General features: G+C 43.4%; 1 protein-coding gene across 1 annotated transcript in view; it reads left to right on the top strand.

Moving 5' to 3' along the window:
• LOC106561226 (phosphatidylinositol phosphatase PTPRQ) overlaps positions 1–10,548 on the top strand; it is a 52,013-nt gene extending 41,465 nt beyond the window's left edge. The window contains 16 exon segments of the mRNA XM_045700356.1: positions 4,253–4,322; positions 4,756–4,913; positions 4,960–5,357; positions 5,487–5,560; positions 5,661–5,760; positions 5,866–5,994; positions 6,869–6,895; positions 7,019–7,100; positions 7,220–7,310; positions 7,385–7,461; positions 8,210–8,290; positions 8,292–8,345; positions 8,426–8,551; positions 8,883–9,164; positions 9,332–9,455; positions 9,542–10,548. Coding sequence (XP_045556312.1) covers positions 4,253–4,322; positions 4,756–4,913; positions 4,960–5,357; positions 5,487–5,560; positions 5,661–5,760; positions 5,866–5,994; positions 6,869–6,895; positions 7,019–7,100; positions 7,220–7,310; positions 7,385–7,461; positions 8,210–8,290; positions 8,292–8,345; positions 8,426–8,551; positions 8,883–9,164; positions 9,332–9,455; positions 9,542–9,579 — 1,911 coding nt within the window. The 3' untranslated portion in view covers positions 9,580–10,548.
• Positions 10,549–13,542: the final 2,994 nt, after the last annotated feature.

Raw genomic sequence — 13,542 nt, 5'->3', positions numbered from 1 at the left:
TTGTGTTTGTGCTTGTGTTTCCCAATAAGCAATGTAGTTTTGTTTTGACTGTGTTGTAATTTGGTTTATTCTGATTGATTGGATGTTCTGGTCCTGAGGCTTCAGTGTGTTAGTAGAACAGGTTTGTGAACTCAGCCCCATGACCAGCTGGATGAGGGGACTCTTTTCTTTGTACAGCTCTTGGCATTGCAGGGCTTGGTAATGATATGAGAGGGGGTCACTGTATTTTAGATGTTTCCAAAACTTAATTGCTCTTTTTGAGTTTTTATTATTAGTGGATATTGGCCTAATTCTGCCCTGCATGCATTGTTTGTAGTTTTCCTCTGGACACGTAGGAGAATCTTACAGAACTCTGCATGTAGGGTTTCAATGGGGTGTTTGTCCCATTTGATGAAATCTTGTTTTGCAAGTGGACCCCACACCTCGCTGCCATAAAGTGCAATTGGTTCAATGACATATTAAATTAGTTTTAGCCAAATTTTAATAGGTATTTCAATTTGAATTTGCTTTTTAATGGCGTAGAATGCCCTGCATGCTTTCTCTCTCAGTTCATTCACTGCCTCATTAAGGTGTCCAGTTGAGCTTATTTTTAAACCTAAGTAATTGTAGTGTGTACAGTACTCTATATATTTTGTACCAATTGAGAACTTTGGTCTAATTCCCTGAGATCTGGATCTTCTCTGGAAAATCATTATTTTAGTCTTTTTGGGGTTTACTGCCAGGGCCCAGGTCTGGCAGTACTGCTCTAGCAGGTCCAGGCTCTGCTGTAGGCCAGGTGCTGTGGGTGACAGCAGGCATAGGTCATCTGCGAAGAGTAGGCATTTAACTTCTGAATTGTGGAGACTAACACCAGGGGCTGAGGACTTTTCTAGAATAGTGGCCAATTCGTTGATGTAAATATTGAAGAGTGCAGGGCTCAGATTGCAACCCTGACGAAGGCCCCGCCCCTGGTTAAAGAATTCTGTTCTTTTCTTACCAATTTTAATGCTGCACGTATTGCCAGTATACATTGATTTAATTATGTTATATGTTTTACCCCCTACACCACTTTCAATAACTTTGTAGAACAGTCCTGTATGCCAAATAGAATCAAATGCTTTTTGGAAGTCGATAAAGCAAGCGTATATTTTGGTATTATTTTGGTGGACATGTTTATCTATCAGGGTGTGTAGGGTGTAAATATGATCAGTTGTGCGATGTTTTGGTATAAATCCAATTTGGCTTTTACTCAAGACATTGTGCTTATTAAGGAAGTTTAGAACTCTTACATTGATGATACTACAGAAAACCTTCCCCAGGTTACTGTTCACACAAATGCCTCTGTAATTGTTAGGGTCAAATTTGTCTCCGTTCTTAAAGATTGGGGTTATGAGTCCTTGATTCCAGATGTCAGGGAAATAACCTACACTCAGGATCAAATGAAACAGTTTTAATATAGCCAATAGAAATTTTTCACTAGTGAGTTTGAGCATCTCATTTAGGATGCCATCAGGTCCGCAGGCTTTTTTAAATTTGAGAGCCTGAAGTTTCTTATAGAGCTCCTGGTCAGTAATTGGGGAGTCCAATGGGTTTTGATTGTCCTTTATAGCTTTTTCTAATCCATTCAACTTCTCATGGATTTGGCGTTGTTCTGCGTTTGTGTCAATTTGAACGGTGTTGTAGAGTGTTTTGAAATGGGTTGTCCATATGTCACCATTTTGTATCGCTAATTCCTCTTGTTTAGATTTTTTTTGTTTTTTCCAATTTTGCCAAAAGTTTTTTGTGTTTATGGACTCCTCAATTAGTGTCAGCTGCTTGCTGTTGTACTGTGCTTTTTTGGTTCTGAGTGTACGTTTATAGAGTTTTAAAGTCTCACAGTAATGAAGGCGTAATTCACCATTATTTGGGTCTCTGTGCTTTTGGTTGGATAGTGTTCTAAGTTTTGTCCTTATAATTTTACAATCTGCATCAAACCAGTTTTTTTTGTTTCGTTTTTTATCAATTTCAATTGTGCTTCTTTTACCGTATGCCTGAATATATAGTTGATGTTTCGTACTGCTAGATTGATGCCTTCTTTACTGTGAGTGAATGTGGTATCCAGAAAGTTATCTAAGAGTGTTTGGATATTTTGGTTCCAGGTTGCTTTCTGGTATTCTTCTGTGCTGTTTTGGGCCCATCTGTATGAATTTCTAATATTGTACAGCTTACTGGGCTGTGAATGTGTGGTTGTTTCCATGTCTGTTCTTTTGAGGAACAACGTAATTTGGCTGTGATCAGACAGAGGTGTTAGTGGCTTGACAGTGAATGAGCTGAGAGAGGAAGGGTCCATGTCTGTGATCATATAGTCTACTGTACTGTGGCCAAGAGGTGAGCAGTAGGTGAATCTCCCCAAAGAGTCCCCCCGTAACCTACCATTGACAAAGTACAGACCCAGGCTTCTACAGAGCTGCAAAAGATCCCTTCCGTTTTTGTTGACGGTGCTGTCACTGTTGTTTCTATGGGGGAGATTAAGACAGTTAGAAACAGTATGGCCTGTAATAAAGCTGTCCCCTCATGTGCTCGTTAGATCAGGTAGTGTTCCTGTGCGGCGCATTTGTGTCCCCACAGATGAGCACATTTCCCTGGGCCTGGAAATGGCACGTCTCTTCCTCAAGGGTGGGGAAGATCTCCTCTGAGTAATATGGGGATTCTGAGGGGGGATATATACTGCACAAAGGAACACATCTTTTCTGTCAGTACAAGTTCTTTTTTAGTTTTAACCAAATGTGGTATTTGCCAATTTTGAGGGGATCAATTAGATTTTGTAGTTGGGATTTGTACCAAATGATCAATCCTCCAGAGTCTCTGCCTCTATTGACAGAGCTGTGTTTCTGTGACGGCACAATGACCTCTCTGTAGCCTGTGGGACAGTGAGTGACAACGTCAGCCTTACACCATGTCTCCTGCAGAATGATGACGTCAACATCTTTAAGATGTGTGTTGAACTCCAGTGCTAAACTCTTCAGACCAAAGGTTGATGAGTTTAGACCCTGAATGTTCCACATGCTAACTGATAGTGATTTCATGTTGCAAAAAGAAAGAATAGCAGTCAGAAATACAGTAACTATTAACTAATAAGTTGTTAAGAGTGAGATAAACAGGATATCAGCAAACATTTATTCTGTTATTCTGTTAAATATTCCTATTCATTGAACAAGTCAATTCTAGTACAATAGGTGTGTGTGTGTGTGTGGTGTGTGTGTATGCGTCCGTGTGTGTTTAGTGCAGTTTAGTGCAGATGTATTGGAGGAGCTGTTTAATCTCACTTAATCCTACAGGGTTCTCCTGTCCTCTGACGACCTCCGCGTAGCTGCGCTGGTCCTGCTGTTGGGCCCTGTGAGGTGGAGGGGGGCCAGGTCTGGGCCGTGGGGCTTCCTCTCTGGTCTGGTAGAGGTGGTGGTCTGGTGCGGGATAATAGGCTGGGCCCGGTCTGGTCTGGCTAAGCCGATGGAAGTGGTGATGCTCTGGGGTGGGTGGGGCCTGTGGGGTGCACTGGGTCTGGTGTGGCGTTGAAGGGGCCTGGGGCTCCTTGGTGGTGCAGTGGTCTGGTAGGGGTCTCTGGGTGCTCCTCTGTCCAGTGCAGCATGGGGTGTTTGTCTACCAAGTGCCACGTCCTTTAGAGACTTGGCAAACATCCCTACTGTCTGCTTCCTCAGGTGGGAGTGGTCGTGCAGGTGCTCTGGGGTGATTGTTGGGTGGTGAGCAACCTGTACGTTCAGGAGTAGGCCACACCCTCTGGTGATGTCAGCGTTGACTTTCTGAATGGTACGGGGATGAAAGTCTCTCTCTCTCTCTCTCTGTCTCTCTCTCTCTCTCTCTCTGTCTGTCTCTCTCTCTCTCTCTCTCTGTCTGTCTCTCTGTCTCTCTCTGTCTCTCTGTCTCTCTCTCTCTCTCTGTCTCTCTCTCTCTCTCTCTCTCTCTGTCTGTCTCTCTGTCTCTCTCTCTCTGTCTCTCTCTCTCTCTCTCTCTGTCTCTCTGTCTCTCTCTCTCTCTCTCTCTCTCTCTCTCTGTCTCTCTCTCTCTCTCTCTGTCTGTCTGTCTCTCTCTCTCTCTCTCTCTCTCTGTCTCTCTCTCTCTCTCTCTCTCTCTCTCTCTCTCTCTCTCTCTCTCTCTCTCTGTCTGTCTCTCTCTCTCTCTCTCTCTCTCTCTCTCTCTGTCTGTCTCTCTGTCTCTCTCTCTCTCTCTCTCTCTCTCTCTCTCTCTCTCTCTCTCTCACTCTCTCTCTCTCTCTCAGATAGCAGCAGTAAACGGAGCAGGTTTAAGCCCACCCAGCTCAGAGGTTCGGATCACAACTGGAATCATAGGTACAGTGCTACATTTACACTACATACGGGTAAAATGAGTCCTATATCGTGAATGTATGTAAACTTCTGACCCACTGGGATTGTGATACAGTGAATTATAAGTTAAATAATCTGTCTATAAACAATTGTTGGAAAAATGACTTGTCATGTACTAAGTAGATGTCCTAACCGACTTGCCAAAACTATAGTTTGTTAACAAGAAATTTGTGGAGTGGTTGAAAAAAATTGTATTAATGATTCCATCTTAAGTGCATGTAAACTTCCGACTTCCACTGAATATATCAACAATCCTTCCTACAAAGGACCATTCTAGGGGGAAAATCCTCAAAATCATGGTCTTTTTTTTAGGAATCCCGTAACCCATTCATAACCTCGACATGACCCCTGCATAACCGCAACGTGTGTGTGCGTGCGTGCGTGTGTGTGTGTGTAGCTCCTGCCAAGCCCATCCAGAGACCCCAGGCTGTGCTGGACCGAGGAGGAGTTGCCATGGTAACCTCCAGGAGCATCATTGTTCACATGCCAGCCTGTTTCTACAGCGATGACAATGGACCAATCAGCAGCATCCAGATCATCGTGTCAGAATCTGGGGTACGACATCACACGCACTAACATGCACAGACACATAAACATACAGTACATCTATCAGACAGGAAATATATCCAAAACGAAAATGTTTAGGAGCCGCTGCTTTAGGCCTAGTCTGAGATCTGTCTGTCTCTCTGTCTCAGTGATGGACAGCAGGAACATAACCAACTGGAAGATTGCATTCTTCTCTCGTCCCGCCCCTTACCTGACTGACAATGGCTTCCCCAACCCACTCTGTGTGAGGGACGGCGAAAGCAGGGACACACACACACAAACCAGCAGACACAACAACTCACAAATTAGACACAGAATTGTGAGGGACAGGGTGCTGGACCGTAGAGACCACCAGGAAGACCACTATGTTATCGGAGAGGAGGGCAACTGTCTGACTGAGGAGTACAGTAACACACTCTGTAACGGACCCCTCAAACCAAACACTGTCTATGTGTGAGTATCCACAACACACACATGTAAACACACACACACACACACACACACACACACACACACACACACACACACACACACACACACACACAACGTTTAATACAGTGCATGTCTTTGTCTGTGTTGCAGGTTTAAGTTCCGAGCCACCAACATCCAAGGCCAGTACACAGACTCTGACTACTCTGAGCATATCAGAACCGCAGGTAACCACTCCTCCCCTATTCTTTCCACAAACTCACACATACACCTCTCCTCTCCACTGCAAAGCAATTCAACAACAGCTCTGTCCATCTTGTCTGTCAGTGAATGGGTTGTTGACCAGAGATGAACAGATCATTCTGGGAGTTCTCCTCTCCTTCTTCCTGGCCGTGCTACTCATCATCATCATCTATGCCTCTGTCAGGTAAACTCAATGTTCCTCTGATGGTTCTAGCTGACCAAGGTTTAAACCCAGCCAGTCGTATTCAGGTGTCTCAGAGCTTTTGACATGTCCCTCATCCAATGGCAGGATCCGTCAGCGTCAGAAGGAGGGAGGGACCTATTCTCCCCGGGAGGCGGAGATTATAGAGACCAAGTTTAAACTGGATCAGATGATCGCTGTGGCCGACCTGGAGCTGAAGGAAGAGAAGCTACACCGGTCAGTGTGTGTGTGTGTGTGTGTGCCTACGTGTGCGTGTCTTTTTCCTCACACACATACACACTCCCTCTCTATCACTCCATCACAAAGGTTCACCCTCTGTAACATTATGTCCACTCTACCTCCAACACTCTTCCGACCTACCTGCATGCCTACAGACTGTGCTTGGCTGCTGTTAGCACACACACACACACACACACACACACACACACACACACACACACACACACACACACACACACACACACACACACACACACACACACACACACACACACACACACACACACACACACACACACACAACACACACACACATAATCACAATCACACAACCACACACATGGCTGTCTGCCCACTCTCTCACTTTAACCCCTCTCTCACACTCTCTCCAGGTATTCCTCCTTCTTCTTTAGACGGAAGGAGATATTTGTCATCCAGTAAGTTGGTATTACAGATGTAGGATCTTCATTTGATCACTCTTTTGTTGCTGCAAACTTGTAGTGTATTTTAGTTTTAAAAACGTTTGTAATTTCCACTTTTACATCTCTGACTTGATTTGCCCTAATGAAAAGTGTATCAACCCCTACAAAAATGTCCATTAATTATAATCCACGTAATAATTCACATTTTCTGTATCTGCAGGATTATTTTCCTGGCTCAAATTAAGATCCTACATCTGTAGGCAGTGTGTTGTAGCTCTCCATGTGTGTGTTGCAGTGTGTTGTTGTCTCTCTCATTGCTTTAGTTTCGTAGTGAAGTGCTGTTATTCATTCAGTGTGTGAGTCTGTAACTGGAGAGTAAAGGAAAGTAGAGTTTGCCGTACTCACAGTGTGCTAGTGTGACTCACATTGTTCTGTCAACTCTGTTTCAGACTTCTCAGCTACAGAAAGTCTCTCAAGTAAGTCACCTGATGAGTGTGCATGTTGTGCTATGTGATTGTATTTGCTTGGCAATACTAGTTAGATGTGGATTGCTGCTCTCTGAAGGATTTCTCTTACCCCCATCTCTCTCTGTCTCTCAGGCCGGTCAATAAGAAGTATTTTCTGCAGCATGTAGAGGATCTGTGTGCCAACGAGAACGCCAAGTTCCAGGAAGAGTTTGCAGTATGTAACTCTGACCTCTGACCCCTGTGAAAACCTGTGTGTGTGTGTGTGTGTGCGCGCCTGCGTGTATGTTTGTGTGTCTGTGTGTAGTCTGACAGTGTTAACCCTGTCCTTTCCAGGAGCTACCCAAACTGCTGCACGACCTGGCTACATCAGACGCTGACCTTCCCTGGAACAGATCCACGAACCGCTTCACTAACATCAAACCCTGTATGAGCACACATGCATGCACACACACTAAGCATAACAAACACACACAGCCTAACACACTCTCTCCTCTACAGACAACAACAACCGTGTTAAGCTGCTGTCTGAACCTGGCTTGCCTGGATCTGACTACATCAACGCTAGCTTCATCTCAGTGAGTCTCTCTCACACACACACACACACACACACACACACACACACACACACACACACACACACACACACACACACACACACACACACACACACACACACACACACACACACACACACACACACACACACACACACACACACACACACACACACACACACACACACACATGCTTTTAGGGAAAATGTCATCACCTCTTGAACCTTGCAATCTAAACACTCCAACGTTTGTGTTTACTACAAAACTGGAGACTTGTGGGTTTGATCCCAGGCTGTGTCACAACCGGCTGTGACCGGGAGACCCATGGGACGGCACACAATTGGCCCAGCATCGTCCAGGTTAGGGGAGGGTTTGGCCGGCTGGGATTTCCTTGTCTCATCGTGCTCTAGTGACTCCTTGTGGCGGGCCCAGTGCCTGCAAGCTGATCAGTTGGACGCTCATCAGTTGGACGGTGTTTCTTCCATCACATTGGTGCGACTGGCTTCCGGGTCAAGAAGCAGTGCGGCTTGGCAGGGTCGTGTTTTAGAGGACGCATGGCTCTTGACCTTTGCTTCTCCCGAGTCCGTAGGGGAGGTGCAGTGATGAGACAAGACTGTAACTACCAATTGGATATGATGAAATTGTGGAGAAAAGGGGGTAAAAGTAAAAATGAAATAAAAATAACAAAAAAATAACTGGAGACTTGTGACTTTGCTCTGTTCTGACTATAATATTCTCTCTCTTGCTGCATCTCCTTCTCCCTCAATAGGGCTATCTGTGTCCCAGTGAGTTCATAGCGACCCAGGGTCCTCTCCCCGGTACTGTGGCTGACTTCTGGAGGATGATATGGGGAGACTCGCACACAAACCATTGCTATGCTCACACAGTGCTATGAGAAAGGAAGGGTAAGGACTGGACCAAGGTTCTAGTAGTGTCAGGGTTGAATGTCTGTTTAGATCCGCTGTCACCAATTGTGTGTGTGTAGATCCGGTGTCACCAGTACTGGCCAGAAGATAATAAGCCGGTGACAGTATTTGGGGACATCATCATCACCAAGTTGACAGAGGACGTCTATCCTGACTGGACCATCAGAGCTCTCAAAGTGGAGAGGGTAACACACATACATACACACATACATACATACATACATACATACATACATACATACATACATACATACATACATACATACATACATACATACATACACACACACACACACACACACACACACACACACACACATACATACATACATACATACATACATACATACATACATACATACATACATACATACATACATACATACATACATACATACATACATACATACATACATACATACATACATACATACATTTGAGAAACCCAGAATAACTAAGTTTACAGAGTTTCCCTCTTGATAATAAAAACATTGTTCTCTTTCTTTCTCTCCCTAGCATGGGGACTTCATGGTGGTTCACCACTTCAACTACACCTCCTGGCCAGAGCATGGTGTACCAGAGTCCAGCACCACACTCATACAGTTTGTTCGAGCCATCAGAGCCAACAGGCATGAGAACACCACTATAGTGGTGCACTGCAGTGCTGGTGTAGGCAGGACAGGAGTGTTTATAGCGCTGGACCACCTAATTCAACACGTCAGTGATCACGACTTTGTGGACATCTACGGTCTGGTGGCTGAACTACGCAGTGAGAGGATGTGTATGGTGCAGAACCTGGTGAGAAATATGTCTTTATACAACATGTATCATAAAATAATGAAATATTCTGACTGTGATATGGATATGATACTTTATAGTATGATCTAGTTTCCCCCTGTTGTCCTGATCTATTCAAACTTGTAGAGAGCCTGACATAATCTTACCAAGTGTATGCATGTCCCCAGGCCCAGTATATGTTCCTACACCAGAGTACTCTGGACCTGCTGAACAGTAAAGGAAACAGCCAGTCCATCTGGTTCGTTAACTACTCTGCTCTTGAGAAGATGGACTCACTGGATGCTATGGAGGGTGAGCGGACGCACATACACATACGCTAGCAGACACACAAGTCATGAACGCACATTTCACATCTCTACTCTTTTGTTCTCTTACAGGTGATGTTGAACTGGAATGGGAGGAGACTACCATGTAAAGGCTGAGAACTTCTCAGTCAACTTCACACCTGATAAACACACCTATTCCTGAGTCATGGGGCCAAATCCTGGACATACTGACTGTTTGTCAGATGGATTGGTCCACCAGAGATCGAGGGAGTGAAAGAGAGAGGGGGAGAGAGAGAGGAAGGAGAGAAGTTGCCCTTTTCTGGCAGGAGAGTCAAAACCACCCAACAGAAACTTGGTGGTTCCCTGGCCTGAATCAACACATCATTGCAGCCCTCTTGGAGCCCTGCATCTTTTCTATGTCCACAGGCAGAAAAGAAAGAGTGGGAGATACATGTGTATATATAGTAGGGCTGTCAGAGTTAACCAGTTAACTCAAGTACATTTTTTGTCATTTTAGTGCACACATTTCTTTGTATCAGGTTTAATCACATCTGAAAGTGTTCAAAATAGACTGAAAACATCCAAAATATATCATGCATACAGCTAAAAACCACAATGCGATGTCCAAACAAGTTGACATTGTGGTTAAAGAACGTGTGTTTTATCAATTTACCTGATTTTAATTATTGTTACTTTGGACAAAATCAAGACGTCAATATTCTTGTAATGCTTTTTGTATGAATAATCTTAAATTACAGCCCAATTTTAGCAGTCGATTAATCACAGCAAATCCTGCGATTAACGCAATTAAAAATGTTCTTCTTCATTTGACAGCCCTAATATATAGGCTATATATATCACACATGTAGATATACAGGTATCTTGCACTAGTCATACCACTGTGTATTTTATTATATTCTTGTATCATGTTTTTGTACATTTAAGTTGTTCAGCCAAATAGTGTTGTCACTGTGTTCATATGTTTGTTTATATCACGTGTTACTATGTTACTATCATCGTGTTTGGGGATAATATATTTGTGGGGTGTTATGGTTTATTTGATGTATTTTCTCTGAGTGTTCTACATCTGTGTAGTAAAATCAACTCCCCTACTCACCTGTCTGTCTTATCAGTCTGCATATTTATCGATCTATCTGTCTGTCTGTCATCTTGTGCACTGTGAGCTGTTTAGTGGACAAGAAATTACACCCTGAGAAAGTCTGAGAAACTGTGTGTACAGTATCACGCACGCGCACACACACACACACACACACACACACACACACACACACACACACACACACACACACACACACACACACACACACACACACACACACACACACACACACACACACACACACACACACACACACACACACACACACACACACACACACACACACACACACAGAGGACTCAAGGCAGAGTACAAACTACTTTATTCTTTATTAATTTCAAACAATTCTTTAGAAATATTCCATTAGTAAACACTGTAATTGTTATAAACATGATATTCTCTTAGTAAATACTTTATAAGTGTGTCGGTGCACAGGTGCTCAATGGTGTAACACATCTCCAAGATGGACACATCTCCAAGAAGGACAGGTGAGCCAGACTTAGGGTTAGGGCTAGGGTTAGGGCTAGGGTTAGGGTTAGGGCTAGGGTTAGGCGATAATATGTTAGGGCTTTAGAACATGCTAAAATGTCTACTATGATTCCTGCTTATTTTCCACTAAACCATCTAATGCTAACGCTAGCATGATCACAGCAACAGTATAACGCTATGATCATTTAGTGATGTCATCATGTAGATGTGTCATCTCTGTGTATGTTTCCATGGTAACTGGACTGCCTGTTCGGTCTCCCGTGGTAACAGTGGGGTTCTGTTGCCCCCATAGTCTGAAAAACAAATTGATTTTTTTTCTTGTCCAAGTTAAATACAATTTCCTCCCCTCTGTATAAATACACACATCAGCACTGCCCATTATTTCTATGTTAAATCTATATATCACCTATATACACGTATCCATTATTCTTCTGTACTCCAAAAATATGGTGCGACACTTAGAGGACAGTCTCAGTGGGTCACCACGTGTCACAGCCCTCAGAGAGAGGGGAAGGAAGAGATGTTACAACAATCAGTAATAATAAAACAAATTAATATTCCGATAAATATCTTATCTTGTAAGTCATTCTCTGGTTTAATGCTGTGTGTGTGTGTGTGTGTGTGTGTGTGTGTGTGTGTGTGTGTGTGTGTGTGTGTGTGTGTGTGTGTGTGTGTGTGTGTGTGTGTGTGTGTGTGTGTGTGTGTGTGTGTGTGTGTGTGTGTGTGTGTGTGTGTGTGTGTGTGTGTGTGTGTGTGTGTGTGTGTGTGTGTGTGTGTGTGTGTATTGGTTGTGTATATACATCCCTGTGAAGAGTAGAACAGGTTACTGTAAATTCCGGACTATAAGCCGCAACTTTTTTCCCACGCTTTGAACATCGCGGCTTAAACAATGACGCGGCTAATATATGGATTTTTTTAAAACATTTTTATTTTTTTAAACACATTCTGTGACGTGCTCAGTTTTTTGGCGGCATGAAGCTTTCATTAGACCAATGAAATTGCCGAAAGGGTTAAGGTCAAAAAACTTTTTTGTTTACTGTTTAGATTAAATCGAGCGCTCTCAAACTTCCCATCATTCTGATTACGGTAGTCATTTTGTCACCCTCATCATGGCAAAGACACGGAGAAATGCATATGATGCAGCTTTCAAGTTGAAGGCGATTGATCTGGCTGTTGGAAAAGGAAATAGAGCTGCTGCACGGGAGCTTGGTCTTAATGAGTCGATGATAAGACGTTGGAAACAGCAGCGTGAGGAATTGAGCTTAGCAGTAAGCTTTAGACAACTAAAGCTTACTGCTAATTTTTTATTTTTTGTTACAAGCCGTGTTTCGTTAAAGCCTGTTTATTTTTGTTACAAGCCGTGTTTCGTTAAAGCCTATTTATTTTTGTTACAAGCCGTGTTTCGTTAAAGCCTGTGTACAGTTCATTTGTTTCAATGTACCAGTAGGCACCTGTGGCTTATAGACATGTGCGGCTTATTTATGTTCAAAATAAAATAAATTAAATTCAGTGGGAGCGGCTTATTCAGGTGCGTTTAATAGTCCGGAAATTAAGGTAATCATGTGAGAATGGGTATAGATTCACAACGTGAGACTGAATATTCAACAGGACTAATAAGCTAGAATGTTAGAACATGATCAATTAATAAGATTCAACATGAATGTTTTTATGAACTAATCATATGAACATCATTAACTAATAAGATTGAAAGTTGACAAGTAGCAGATCAAATAAGATTGTCGTCAGTACTGGTGTTTACCTGAGTGTGAGGCTTGGACCCATGTAACAAAACCTCAGAGACGATAACAATGGTATTCACACGCACACACACACACACACACACACACACACACACACACACACACACACACACACACACACACACACACACACACACACACACACACACACACACACACACACACACACACACACACACACACACAGATATAGAAGTCAGACATGATTGTAATAATCTGTAAACCAGGCCTCAATAGAAACAGGGGGAGGCTTGCAAGCCGAAGAACACCATCCCAACCGTGAAGCCCGGGGATGGCAGCATCATGTTGTGGGGGTGCTTTGCTGTAGGAGGGACTGGTGCACTTCACAAAATAGATGGCATCATGAGGAAAAAAATTATGTGGATATATTGAAGCAACATCTCAAGACATCAGTCAGGAAGTTAAAGCTTGGTTGCAAATGGGTCTTCCAAATAGACAATGACCCCAAGCATTCTTCCAAAGTTGTGGCAAAATGGCTTAAGGACAACAAAGTCAAGGTATTGGAGTGGCCATCACAAAGCCCTGACCTCAATCCTATAGAAAATGTGTGGGCATAACTGAAAAAGCTTGTGCGAGCAAGAAGGCCTACAAACCTGACTCCAGTTACACCAGCTCTGTCAGGAGGAATGGGCCAAAATTCACCCAACTTATTGTGGGAAGCTTGTGGAAGGCTACCTGAAACGTTTGACCCAAGTTAAACAATTTATAGGCAATGCTACCAA

This window comes from Salmo salar, chromosome ssa17 (genome assembly GCF_905237065.1).
Source record: "Salmo salar chromosome ssa17, Ssal_v3.1, whole genome shotgun sequence".
NCBI classification, from domain to species: Eukaryota; Metazoa; Chordata; class Actinopteri; order Salmoniformes; family Salmonidae; genus Salmo; species Salmo salar.
The sequence above is the reverse complement of the archived record's forward strand: the minus strand, read 5'-3'. Positions and strand labels throughout refer to the sequence as shown.